This window comes from Silurus aristotelis (assembly GCF_946808225.1).
Source record: "Silurus aristotelis genome assembly, chromosome: 20".
Lineage (NCBI taxonomy): Eukaryota > Metazoa > Chordata > Actinopteri > Siluriformes > Siluridae > Silurus > Silurus aristotelis.
The window spans coordinates 16520378-16534891 of NC_139593.1; the positions used below are offsets into that span (position 1 = coordinate 16520378).

General features: G+C 35.6%; 1 protein-coding gene across 1 annotated transcript; it reads left to right on the forward strand.

Moving 5' to 3' along the window:
- The first annotated feature begins 4782 nt into the window (after nt 1-4782).
- Nucleotides 4783-9418, forward strand: LOC310715849 (uncharacterized protein). Its single transcript, XM_083522539.1, has 10 exons — nt 4783-4808; nt 5837-5980; nt 6138-6290; nt 6377-6502; nt 6589-6771; nt 6858-7085; nt 7868-7993; nt 8088-8183; nt 8266-8367; nt 9248-9418. Exons 2-9 carry the CDS (start codon nt 5935-5937, stop codon nt 8337-8339), a joined length of 1032 nt encoding a protein of 343 aa, XP_083378665.1. The 5' UTR covers nt 4783-4808; nt 5837-5934; the 3' UTR covers nt 8340-8367; nt 9248-9418.
- The last annotated feature ends 5096 nt before the right edge of the window (nt 9419-14514 follow it).

The window sequence follows — 14514 nt, forward strand, 5'->3', positions numbered from 1 at the left end:
GAAAATCCAAACCATACACACCGGACGCGTCCCTCGGTTTCTTCCGTGTTTCCTCCCACAGTAAATACAGTTCTCGTGCGTGATTGGCTCAGGACGCTGAGATCTGAGATTCCGCGTCCTGATTAGTCCAACATCCTGTCAATCAAAGCATATTCAAACATTTTGTCAAATACTGAGCGCTTTAACCACACGGTGGCAGTGTTCCACTTTTCAGCGGTGGGCCATCAGGGCCAGCAATATTTGTTCCATGAAATTTTATTAATTTATTCCCAACAGTTTATTCTCTTCATTTCATAACGTTTCTCTTGGCTGCACTGCTTCCAGCACGTGTATGTGGATGTTAGATTTTTTTTTGTCTAATCAGATTTCAGCCTCTATGTGCTGCCATGTCAATCTAATCTGCCCAGGGCCTTCATTGCAGTACTGCTGGACTTTTTACCATAAAGAATATTATCAATGGGTCTGTTTCTTTAACCAATCAGATTTCAAATTCACCTCACAGGGTAGCTAGCTTGCGTCCTCTGATTGGTTGGTCAGAGGGAAACTGTTACAGCCAAGTTCAACTAGCAAAAAACGTCACACATGAGTTAGACTTTTTTATGCTTACGGGAGAAGAGAAATTGATTTGGTCTCTGACATACCTAAAAATACATTTTCCAGAAAAGCTAGACATAGTGAGGAGAGGTCGGCTAACCCTGAAGCTAGCTAGCTTGTCTCAGCCCAGGAAAGGGTTTGTTCTCCACTTCAAGAGCAGTAAATACGAGCGGTACCACTGGCTTACAGCCTCTGAGGAGCGGTGCAAATTATGAGTATGAATCTCTGTTGAGCAGTTTGTATTTTATTTACTTTTTTTTATGTCATGTTATTAGACAAATATCGATTCTGAACTGCTCCAGATGATGTTGGTGCACAGTTGTGGTTGTAGTGTAGAGGTTTGGAGTCTTAACTGAAGTATTGATGTATTGATGGTTTCTATAATTGCAACATGATAGTGGTGGTATTAAGAGGTGGATTAAGTCAGGTAAGTCCCCACTAAAGGCCCAGATACCAAATGCATGGCCAGCCACTGATATATATCAGTGTATATTTATACACACAAACCCGATTTAAAAAAAGTTGGGACACTGTACAAATTGTGAATAAAAACAGAATGTAATGATGTCGAAGTTTCAAATTTCAATATTTTATTCAGAATACAACATAGATGACATATCAAATGTTTAAACTGAATATGTATAATTTTAAGGGAAAAAATAAGTTGATTTTAAATTTCATGGCATCAACACATATAAAAAAAAGTTGGGACAAGGCCATTTTTACCACTGAGCATATGTTGTTCTAGAACTTGGATATACATTTCAGCATTGATGGTGCCCATGCCACACGCACTCATGCAACCCCATACCATAGGAGATGCAGGCTTCTGAACTGAGCGCTGATAACAACTTGGGTTGTCCTTATCCTCTTTAGTCTGGATAACATGGCGTCCCAGTTTTCCGAAAAAAAAACGTCAAATCTTGATTTGATATTATGCACTGTAGATGATGATAACTTTAAACTCTTAGCAATTTTTCTCTGAGAAACTCCTTTCTGATATTGCTCCACTATTTTATCACTGCAGCATTGGGGTAATTGGTGATCCTCTGCCCATCTTGACTTCTGAGAGACACTGCCACTTTGAGAGGCTCTTTTTATACCCAATCATGTTGCCAATTGACCTAATAAATTGCAAATTGGTCCTCCAGCGGTTCCTTATACAGTACAGACCAAAAGTTTGGACACACCTTCTCATTCAAAGAGCTTTCTTTATTTTCATGACTATGAAAATTGCAGATTCACACTGAAGGCATCAAAACTATGAATTAACACATGTGGAATCATATACATAACAAAAAAGTGTGAAACAACTGAAAAATGTCATATTCTAGATTCTTCAAAGTAGCCACCTTTTGCTTTGATTACTGCTTTGCACACTCTTGGCATTCTCTTGATGAGCTTCAAGAGGTAGTCACCTGAAATGTTCTTCCAACAGTCTTGAAGGAGTTCCCCGAGAGATGCTTGGCACTTGTTGGCCCTTTTGCCTTCACTCTGCGGTCCAGCTCACCCCTAAACCATCTCGATTGGGTTCAGGTCCGGTGACTGTGGAGGCCAGGTCATCTGGCGCAGCACCCCATCACTCTCCTTCTTGGTCAAATAGCCCTTGATGCCTTCAGTGTGACTCTACAATTTACATAGTCATGAAAATAAAGAAAACTCTTTGAATGAGAAGGTGTGTCCAAACTTTTGGTCTGTACTGTATGTACATTTAACTTTTCCAGCCTCTTATTGCTACTTGTCCCAACTTTTTCGGAATGTGTAGCTCTCAAGAAATCCAAAATGAGCCAATATTTGGCATGACATTTCAAAATGTTTTACTTTCAACATTTGATATTTTATCTATATTCTATTGTGAATAAAATATAAGTTTATGAGATTTGTAAATTATTGCATTCCTTTTTTATTCACATTTTGTTCAGTGTCCCCACTTTTTTGGAATCGGGTTTGTACATACATACATACATACATACATACATACATACATACATACATACACACAGGTGCATCTCAATAAATTAGGTTATCATTTAAAACTTAATTTATTTTAGTAATTCAATATAAAAAGTGAAACTTGTATATTATTTAGATTCATCACACACAGACTGATATATTTCAAGTGTTTATTTCTTTTAATTTTGATGATTTTGGCTCACATTTAATTTGTGTTATTATTTATTAAATTATATTTATATATATTCATCTATAGGTGAAAATTATATAATGATATGATGTGATTATACAGTGAGGAAAATAAGTATTTGAACACCCTGCTATTTTGCAAAATCTCCCACTTAGAAATCATGGAGGGGTCTGAAATTGTCATCGTAGGTGCATGTCCACTGTGAGAGACAAATTCTAAAAAAAAAAAATCCAGAAATCACAATGTATGATTTTTAAACTATTTATTTGTATGATGTATTTGTATATTTGTATCAGCTGCAAATAAGTATTTGAACACCTGAGAAAGTCAATGTTAATATTTGGTACAGTAGTCTTTGTTTGCAATTACAGAGGTCAAACGTTTCCTGTAGTTTTTCACCAGGTTTGCACACACTGCAGGAGGGATTTTGGCCCACTCCTCCACACAGATCTTCTCTAGATCAGTCAGGTTCTGGCCTGTCGCTGAGAAACACGGAGTTTGAGCTCCCTCCGAAGATTCTCTATTGGGTTTAAGTCTGGAGACTGGCTAGGCCACGCCAGAACCTTGATATGCTTCTTACAGAGCCACTCCCTGGTTATCCTGGCTGTGTGCTTCGGGTCATTGTCATGTTGGAAGACCCAGCCTCAACCCATCTTCAATGCTCTAACTGAGGGAAGGAGGTTGTTCCCCAAAATCTCGCAATACTTGGCCCCGGTCATCCTCTCCTTAATACAGTGCAGTCGCCCTGTCCCATGTGCAGAAAAACACCCCAAAGCATGATGCTACCACCCCCATGCTTCACAGTAGGGATGGTGTTCTTGGGATGGTACTCATTATTCTTCTTCCTCCAACCACGTTTACTGGGATTATGACCCAAACGTTTTATTTTGGTCTCATCTGACCACATGACTTTCTCCCATAACTCCTCTGGATCATCCAAATGGTCATTGGCAAACTTAAGACGTGCCTGGACATGTGCTGGTTTAAGCAGGGGAACCTTTCGTGCCATGCATGATTTTAAACCATGACGTCTTAGTGTATTACCAACAGTAACCTTGGAAACGGTGGTCCCAGCTCTTTTCAGGTCATTGACCAGCTCCTCCCGTGTAGTTCTGGGCTGATTTTTCACCTTCCTTAGGATCATTAAGACCCCACGAGGTGAGATCTTGCATGGAGCCCCAGTCTGAGGGAGATTGACAGTCATGTTTAGCTTCCTCCATTTTCTAATGATTGCTCCAACAGTGGACCTTTTTTCACCAAGCTGCTTGGCAATTTCCCCGTAGCCCTTTCCAGCCTTGTGGAGATGTACAATTTTGTCTCTAGTGTCTTTGGACAGCTCTTTGGTCTTGGCCATGTTAGTAGTTGGATTCTTACTGATTGTATGGGGTGGACAGGTGTCTTTATGCAGCTAACGACCTCAAACAGGTGCATCTAATTTAAGATAATAAATGTAGTGGAGGTGGACATTTTAAAGGCAGACTAACAGGTCTTTGAGGGTCAGAATTCTAGCTGATAGACAGGTGTTCAAATACTTATTTGCAGCTGTATCATACAAATAAATAGTTTAAAAATCATATATTGTGATTTCTGGATTTTTTTTTTTTTTTTAGATTATGTCTCTCACAGTGGACATGCACCTACGATGACAATTTCAGACCCCTCCATGATTTCTAAGTGGGAGAACTTGCAAAATAGCAGGGTGTTCAAATACTTATTTTCCTCACTGTATATACAGATATATTTTTCCTAAAAATGTTGTCAATGGAATGTCAATAATTGACATTATTTTGCACCCATGATAGCAACAGTGGCAACATTTATTGTTATTATGATAAGAAAAGCTCTAAATGATGAAAAATTATGCTGATACTGCTAACACCAGGTTCAGGCTCAAAGTCTAAGACTATGAGACTATTGACCTTCTTTATTAATAGTGATATCTATCTAGGGCAAAGAATAACAACTTAGCATATAAACCTGTGCATATCTCAAACAGGTTCAGTGTACTCTCCCGCTCAATTCATTATTGGAGACATGTTCAAATTTGTGCTGCTACTCTGTGCTGTGGCTGGTAAGTGATTGGGTTATATTTAAAATTTATCAAAGTAAGAATAAATAAATACTAGGTTTATGATCATATGTTTCTATTATTTTGCATGTGACACTCTGGCAAATATATTTATTATTTGACATAACAATTAAAAAAGATATGAAGAAAAAAAAAAAAAGAAGAATCCTATTCTACAGGTTTTTAATAGATGTAAATAAGAGAATGATCTGTAGTTAAAACTAGAATGAATGGACATTTGGTGTTACCCACATAAGGATGCCTTTGAGTCTGGCTTCTTTCAAGGTTTCTTACGTTTTTTTCTTGCCACTGTCGCCACTGGCTCACTCAATCATAAACCTTTGATTTATATTTGTAAAATAAAATGTATATTTGTATAATAATCTATTTACATCTGTGATGCTGCTTTGGGACAATATCTAGTTTTAAAAGAGCCATACCAATTTGAATTGAATTGAAATTAATTGAATTGAATTGAATGCTAATATTTTGGTAATTGATTTTGGATATTTGAACTCTTTCTGGTCCATATAATCTCTACTCTGCTTATATATTTCCATTGTGCAATGTATTAATTATTTTCAGAGAGATAAACAAATGATTGAATAAATGAATTATCTGGAGCCTAATGCAGGGACACTAGATGCAGGCAGGAATACAACCTGGATTGGGTGCTAATCAGGGGACACACAATTTGTGCACTCATTTACACACAGGGGCAATTAAGCTTAATTCACTTACTTATTTTTGGGGAGTCTGGAGAACACAAAGGAAATACACAGGGGCACAGGGAAAGCCTAAGAAACATCATACATACAGTAACCTAAGATGAGAATTGAGGTGGGGATTATAAAACTATGAGTAAGCCTCTGTGCCACCAAACAATTTGATGAATAACAAGTCCACCAGGATTGAGAAGTATTTATAGAGGTATCTCAGACTCTGCCATGTAGAATATTTCAAGCTACTTGAAATTTCATGCTTTTGGTAAAAAATGCTAATGTCAAATATGACTTTGTGTGTATGTGTAGGCTTTAAAGCTAGACCATTGCAATATAATGCTCTTCGGATTCAAAATGGCGGATGGGTCATTGGAGCCCCACAACTGGTGCAAAATGGTCAAGAATACATGGGGAACCCTAACCGTGCTGAACACCACAAACAGTCCACAAAAGGTGATGTTTTAAATCTCCACAGTAAATGAAAGAACAATATTTCTCCTAACTTTTAAATCCATAGGGACTTATGCTCTGGGTGTTACCCCAGACTCTTCTACACTACTATATATAGTCTGTATATTTCTTCTCTGAAGAATTTATTTAACCATTTTAGTTGAACCTCAGTGGGAAGTTGTTAATATAAACCAGAAAGCTGCTCCTACTGAAGAGCGCAGACAAGGAACTGAACCATCTAGGCGCTTTTTGGTGGACCTGAACACTGGCTTGCTAAAGGAATACATCAGTGAGATGGACCGGAGAGCTGAAGGTTGTATTTGTTTTGTAATGTGATTGTAATATCATACTTTTAAAAACTGATGAGTATTTGATATTAATGTATACTTTTCTCCACAGTCTACATTCCAACATACAAATCTGAGTTCAGACAGGGCACACAGAACTCTCGTGTAACTTTGGTGAACACCAGAACAGGCCAGCAGTTACCTCAGCTTTCAGAGATGCAGAGGAGAGCCGAACCATGTAAGTGTTTTTATTAATTAATCAGAGCCTCACACATCTATTCCTATAATGGAAAAGTTTTTTTTTAACTTTTTGTCTGTCTCCAGTGTCTGAGTTCAGACAAGGCACAGAGTACAGTGAAGCAGCCTTGATGAAACTCAGAGACGACCAGATAATGGAGATAATGGAATTCAGACAGGGCACAGAGAACTCTCATGTAACTCTGGTGAACATCAAAACAGGCCAACAGTTACCTCCGCTTTCAGAGATGCAGAGGAGAGCTGAACCATGTAAGTTTTAAAATAAATTCATCAGAGCATCACACATCTATTTCTACAATAGTACAGATTTTTTTTTACTTTTTGTCTGTCTCCAGTGTCTGAGTTCAGACAAGGCACAGAGTACAGTGAAGCAGCCTTGATAGAACTCAGGAAGGCCCAGATAATGAAGACCAAGGAGGAAGCCAAAGTTGAAACCATCCGCCAAGCGGTTCTACCTGATCTCCGCAGACAAGGAACAGAACCTTCTAGACATGTTCTTGTGGACCCGAACACTGGATTAGTAAAGGAACAAGTCAATGAGATGGAAAGAAGCGTTTCAGGCTGTATGTATCACATGATATCTATTATAACTATATAGCACAATGTATACTATATTTATATAGATTCAGATTTATATAGATATGTACTGCTTTACTCTCATAAACCTTCCTTTCTCCACAGTCTTCATTCCTACATCTCAATCTGAGCCCCCATAAAATATTTATCTGACCCTAAACAATTGTCCAAATTAGAGTTCAAACATTTTTAATAATAAGTTTTATAAAACTGTGAAACTGATTTCAGTAGTTCAACATCTGCAGTATATACTAATATTTATCCAGAATGTTTAAAAATACACTACTTTCAGATTGTGCTCATTCACCCTGCAATTAGGATTTCCCAGAATCATCAATTTTTACCATATTTCTAGTAAATAAATTTACTTCAGATTAAAAAAAACACACATAGCAGATGACAGGTACTTGTTTCCCATCTCCCTGGCATATAAGGCATGAGGTCAACTTTGCCATTTTACACACGCTTGAGACCATTCTGCCACATTACAGGAAATTTTGCAATTGTCTAAAGCAAACTGTTAAAATTAAATGAAAACTGCAAACACAAGCTGCATTAAAAAGGCACAAGTTTCTGAAAACGTTGTCATGAACCCAAACACAGACATGGAACATGCCAGGACAGTTGCACACTAAATAACTTTTGAAACTGTGGAAATAGCATTGTAATTATTTTTTTGTCAATCATAAGCAATAAAAAACTACATTTTCAAATTGGTCTGGTTATGCACCCCTTGAGTTCACATTTGCTACGATTATTTGTTTTGTAGATGAGTTCAAGCAAGGCAATGAGAACAATCTGGTGGCCTTGAAGAATCCCAGGAACGCACAGATGATAGGCAAAGTTGGAAAAGATAAAAACCCACACACTGTACTGGATGTAGAAGATAACGAGGGTATATACAGGCAAATTATTGTCTAAATGTGTACTTATTATTATGTGCTGAAAACTAACTTTATGTCCTACTTCTTCATCATCATCATCATCAGTGTTTCCTGAGTTCAAGCGCGGCATTCAGTATTCGCAAGCTCAAAGACAGCACCTCAGGAATCATCACCTTTCCCAGGCTCTAGAAAGTAATGAAGGTAAGCATGTAATTGCAGCCCCTTTATCTTTAAAGCTTAATGTTGCCATTGTATTTAACTGATCTTACACTATTCTGTCCAGTGGAAATTTCTCCAGCTGTAGAGGAGTTCAGAAATGGCATGGAATACATACATGCCAATATCATGGATAGATGAATCATGGAGCCTTCTAATGTGAAGCAAAGTATGTATATGTAAGAATAGTATGTGATTATTTATCTGATGAGACCAAAAAAAATTATTTTGCACAAAATGTTATGTTAGCTGTTCATTTAGAGATACAATATTGAAGTCCAAAACTTTTTCATCATCACCACAGCGCACCACCACAGTTCTACTCCTATTTTATTAATTTTGCTACTACTACCTACTTCTGCTCCTACTACTACATTTCCTACACTCTTACTCTAACTACTGCTACTACTAATCTATTATTCTATATACTATTTAATTCAGTTCAATTTAGCTTTATTTGTATAGCACTTTTAACAATGGACATTGTCCCAAGGCAGCTTTACAGAGATAAGGAGTAAAATTTTTATGTTAGTGCCTATAACTTATTCCTTATAAGTATAATCTCCAATGCACAAGTGGTGAAAATGGCAAGGAAAAACTTCTTAGATAATTTGAGGAAGAAACCTTAAGAGGAACCAGAATCTAAAGGGAACAGATCCTCATCTGGGTGGCACCAAATGTCCATTCATTATAGTTCCATCCTTGTTGAGTATGGACTCTAAAATGCAGAACTGTTCATGCAAACTGCAGTCGTAAGCCCTTGTAACACTGTTTATAATGATAACAGTCCAAATCATAGTTCTTCAGTTGCTCAGTAACTTCATGGCCCTTTACACATAGGGTGGTAGAGTAGGCCGATCCAAAAAGACAAAAAGGACAGAATCACTAGTCACTGCTATGTCAGGAGAGAGATACAAGGATTCTTTTCCTTACTGATACATAAAATGTAAAGGTTCTTCTTACTACTTCTTCTACTTTTACTGCTACTACTACTAGTACTACATATCACTGTTACTGCAACTAATAATAATTATTATTTTACATACTAGATGAATCCAGATGAGCAGCAGAAGATCGAGGCCTGAATGATCATTCATATTTTTGAATCCTGTAACAGTCTAAAAAAATCTACAAAGAGCATGTGTTTTTTCTTAAATTAATTTCCTTTCTTAACTTTATTAATGATTTTCAACAACAATAAAAAACACTGAGCATTTTGATTCTTTGGTTGTTGGTTTTTTTGGGGGTGGGGGGGGGGGGTTGTGTGTTTTCTATATATGGGAATATCTCACAAAATTGGAAAACCTGGTTTAATTAAAAAAAAAAAAAAAAAAAACAGTCCTGAGAAAAAGAAACTGCTGAAGTAAAAGTTTCAATGTGACTTCAAAGTGTAAGTTTTAAGTGTTATAAATTGCTGCTTGTTCCAAAACAGTTAATTTCAGATAAGAGAATGTATGTAATATATAACACTATCATTTCTGTATTAACTGTTTTTCTAGTGTATCCCAGAAACAATCTGTTCCATTATTTTCTGAACTCATACAGCACAAGATAAAAACAGTAATATACAGCAGGCTACCTGATTGATCTCTTCATATCAGTACTGTAAAATATCAACATTTCACCTTTGAACTGATAATGTTGAGTTGGGTATACAAAAATATTATCTTTTGTTGTTGTTTCCAACAAACATATATAACTACTTAGAGATCAGTCCAACTGTTATTGATATGCAAAGTAAATGTAGCACTGCAAAAATTAGGTCATTATCATACAACTTATTCATACTAAATTATACTGGGTATTGCTACCGATGTACACAACACAATGTCATCTTATGCAATAAAATGACAAAAGAATTATGTTTTGATGTCATAATGAAAGTAACATTACTACATTGGCATATTTCTATCAAAGGCTATACAAGTGTTTACTCTTGGGCAAGATAAAACAGCAATCATAACTATAATGGATTTACTAATTTTGATGAACAATACAAAGAGATCACTTGGGTCAAAATGTCTAGACAAACACATACACCATTTATATAGTTGTAAATGTAGAAAATACTGGCATGTATACTGGCAATAAAGCTTTTCATTGTTTGCTTCAGAGGCAGAGAATCCTACAGAAATGGTCCTGATGGTGTTTTGGATGTTTTCTGTAAAGCTGCTTTGAGACAATGTCTGTTGTGAAAAGCGCTATACAAATAAACTTGACTTGACTTGACTTGATGAGCTTTCTTTGGTTCTGCTATTAAAACAGTGACATCCTAAGTCCATATACTGGATACCGGCCTTGTTGACAAACAAAGAGGCAGATAAAGGTGCAGAAGTGAGGCAGTAGTGGAAAAATACTCATTCTATTTTTTAGAGATGCACCGAAATGAAAATTCTTGGCCGAAACCGAAAACCGAAAAAGGAGGAAAGCAAGGCCGAAAACCAAAACACCGAAAGAAATTATCCCAATTATTATTACCATTACATTTATGGCTATGACTGTGTACTAAACTTACTAAAATCAAGGCATTTCAATTGCATAAATTAATATTAAAGTTTTAAAGAATAAATCAATTACAAATTATGAAAATATTTATTTATAGCACATTGCAACAATGCACAGGATAAAATAAATTAAAATTTTGTCTTAAATGTTTAACTTAAATGCACTCATGTGTACATTAAATAATAATTTAAGGCCCTCTGGCCTGCTGAAAGGTTGTACAATTAAATATGTACAGACGGAGTGCGCGTGCTCGGAGGGGTTTTGCTTTTCTGTGCGTTTGCGTTCCTCTCATATTCAGCATAGCGATCGGATGTTTGGATTTCAAATTAAACCCGACGTGGAGAAAGTCTTTACAGACGCACCCCCTCTAGAAATTTCGGCATTACATGTTTTGCACATCGCTATCCGTGGGTCTTTCTCAGATATACTGAAATACGTCCACACCGCAGACATGTTGTTTTAGACAAGCACGTGCAGGCAGCGGTTTCTGTTTGCATCATCACAACAAACTGTTTCGGCCGTGTTTTTCCGGTGATCAAAGTCTTTCGGCCGAAAATGCACCTTTGGGCCATTTTCGGCCGAAAATTTTCGGTGGCCGAATATTCGGTGCATCCCTACTATTTTTGTTTATGTACTAAAGAAATGTTTAGTTTGATGGCTAAGTGATTTTGAGCAACTAATAGATTTTTTTGTTGTGGAATCTGCTTGTGTGATGTTTTTCTTTGAAGTTATGTTTGTGCGTGCAAAGTGTCATGATCCGTTCTGTTGTAATTTACAATGTACAGATAAATGCATGGAGAGCATAATATTCTTTTTTATGCAGGACATACCATACGCATTCGAAACCGTGTTCATAGTGATTACCTATACTTTGCTTAATAATCTTATATCACTCTTAGACTGTTATAATTCTTCGTATTCAGATTGGAGTTGCTGTTTATCGCAGTAGATACGAGCTTCGAACCAGAAAGACACAACTTACATTTGACTTAAAAGTTTTTGTCTTTATAATCAACTAAAGTGAAATAATGAGCATATTTCCACTTTGAGAAACTCGCCATTACTGCCGCACACATCTGAATAAACGGAGACACAAGTCTTCTTCGTGTTTACAGTGGTTCATCCACCAATCCTACAATGCGACGCTGCTGTAAGCAGGTTAGGCTGTAGTCTACACTTCAGACCAAATTCAGTCATTTAAAAAAGTAACGGGTAACGCACCATACGGTAACGGAGTTACTTTATTTTTTTTAAAGTAACGCGTTACAGTATTAGTTACTGTCAAAAGTAGTTACTAGTAACGCGTTACTGCCCAACACTGTATATATATATATATATATATATATATATATATATATATATATATATATATATATATATATATATCGCCATTATGAGGGGAAAACCCACAAAGCGCCACCTAGAGGGTTTATTGTGTAAAACATGGCGGATTTGGTGTTTGATTTGAGACTTTGTGCAAAAATAAAACAAAAGTTTACTGATTAAAGTTATTTTTCGGTGAAGTTTATTTATTTATTGTATATCTAAGTAAAGAAGGGACGTCGTGAATAAGTGTATGTTTTGCTGTAGGTTTTAATTTCGCCTCTTTTATATTTAGTTATTTATTTATTTATTTATCATTTTTATAAAAATGGTACAAACAGAAATGCGCGCTGAATTAATAGCGTTAATAACATCTAGTGCCGTTTACAATAATTTTTATTTTGACAGCCAAATATATATATATATATATTAATACAAAACTAATTAAAAATGTTGTTATCTAATGAATGTATCCAGGCTGAAGATCCACATATAGAACACAAGCAGAGAAAAGATGATGATGATCATGAATGTGTCTGTTCTCAGTCATGTTCTCATCACTGACTCCCTCTGTCTCATCCACGTTCACCCCAATAAAAGTGAAAATAAAAAAATATTGATATTTCACCAAATCAATGGATTAAAACTAAAGTAACGAGCCTGTTTTGAAAATGTAGGAAGTAAAAAGTACAGATATTTGTGTAAAAATGTAATGAGTAAAAGTAAAAAGTTGTCTGAAAAATAAATAATGGAGTAAAGTGCTGATACCAGAAAATCTACTTAAGAACAGTAACGAAGTATTTGTACTCCGTTACTTCCTACCTCTATATATATATATATATATATGCTTTGGGTCAGTTACACATTTAGAGAAGCACTACAGAAATAAACCTTAAAGCTGAAAAAAGACATTTCTATTTATTTTTTATTATTCATTTATTCAGGTAAAATATTTTACATGCTTTTTGTGTTTTAATTATTTATTTATGCATTTATTTATTACATCAGAAAAACCCTTTAACGTGTGTAGACTAGTTACTGCAATCAGTGGTCTTCATATACTGAACAAAATTATAAACGCAACACTTTTGTCTTTGCCCCCATTTTCCATGAGCTGAACTCAAAGATCTAAGATAGTGTGACACTCACAAAATAAGTTTTGTTGAGATGATTACTTTTGAGTTCTTCTACTGCAATGCTATTTTATTTCATTCTGATGCATATAATTGAATGCTAATGAGAGACTATGGAAAAAAACACATGAAGACATATATTTCATTAAACGGACACAAGGGGGCAGTAACAACGAGTGGCGCGTCACACGGGGACAATTAGCGATGCACAGAGCAAGACGAGCTCATAATCCAAGTGAATAGAGTATGAGCAATAGTTGTACTGCTTCACTGATTTCTTTGTAATATTTGTCATATTTCCAGGTCAGTTACACACATTTTTTGTGATTACAAATGTTTACAAACTAATATGATAGTGTGTTCCATGAGTAAAAAGTATGTTAAATGTGTAAACAGTTAAGTTTAATAGCACGCGGGTGAGAAAATGGCGGCCGCATGTTGTTTATTTTATGTGTTTCTTATGGCTCCGAGGCATTTGTGTATTATTTCAGTGTGTGTGTGGAAAACAGTTATGTTTGTAATACAATGTTAAAAGGGTAAAAGGTTAATACTACGAATATACAGGTGCAGTTCATAGCACTGAAGGCTAATGAGACGGCTAAGTTTATTTTTCAGGTTTATGTTCTTATAGTGTAAATGTAATACTGCACATGAGGGTTATTCTGTTGTATAAAGTGTTGTATAAAGTGAACACTTAAAATGTAAAGTTATTACAAAATTACTCTTGATAAGAGGATAAAGAGGAAAGATGTCTAAGTGAATGGGTAAATATGATTGATGTTAGACTAAAATTAGGATTTAAAGGGAATGTTTATTTTTGGTTTCATACTAATGTTAATAAGTTGATGTCTGTAAAAAAAGTGTGAGGATACATGTTTTAAGTGTCCTGTTATCCAAATGTGGATATAACCTGTGTTTCAATGTGGAACAAACAAAAAGAACAGAGGATAATTCATGATTGCAGATACAAAGTTAAAAAAAAAATTAAAATAATCCAAATGAATGGAGTATGAGCAACAGTTGTCCTGCTTTACTGATTTCTTTGTAATATTTCCAGAGCACTCCGATCAGCGGATTTTATATTTATATATATATATATATATATATATATATATATATATATATATATATATATATATATATATATATATATGGAGAGCATCTTTGGGGCAAAAACAAAAGTGTTGCGTTTATAATTGTAAGTGTATTTCAGAATAAAAGTAATAACTTCTTTATTAGAAAAACAGATTTGCTATGGATAACTTATCGACCTTCCTTCAACTCATTATTCCAGTGAAGTGAATGAAATCGGAAGTCGGCCATAACCGCGTGCGTGCTGCGTATGTGCGTGCGTG

Excerpts from the sequence above, each read along its gene's own strand:
- LOC310715849 (XM_083522539.1), top strand. The coding sequence starts at position 5,935 with ATGGGGAACCCTAACCGTGCTGAACACCACAAACAGTCCACAAAAG. Across the intron at positions 5,981-6,137 it reads CCACAAACAGTCCACAAAAG|TTGAACCTCAGTGGGAAGTT; the intron begins GTGATGTTTTAA and ends TAACCATTTTAG. Across the intron at positions 6,291-6,376 it reads GATGGACCGGAGAGCTGAAG|TCTACATTCCAACATACAAA; the intron begins GTTGTATTTGTT and ends TTTTCTCCACAG.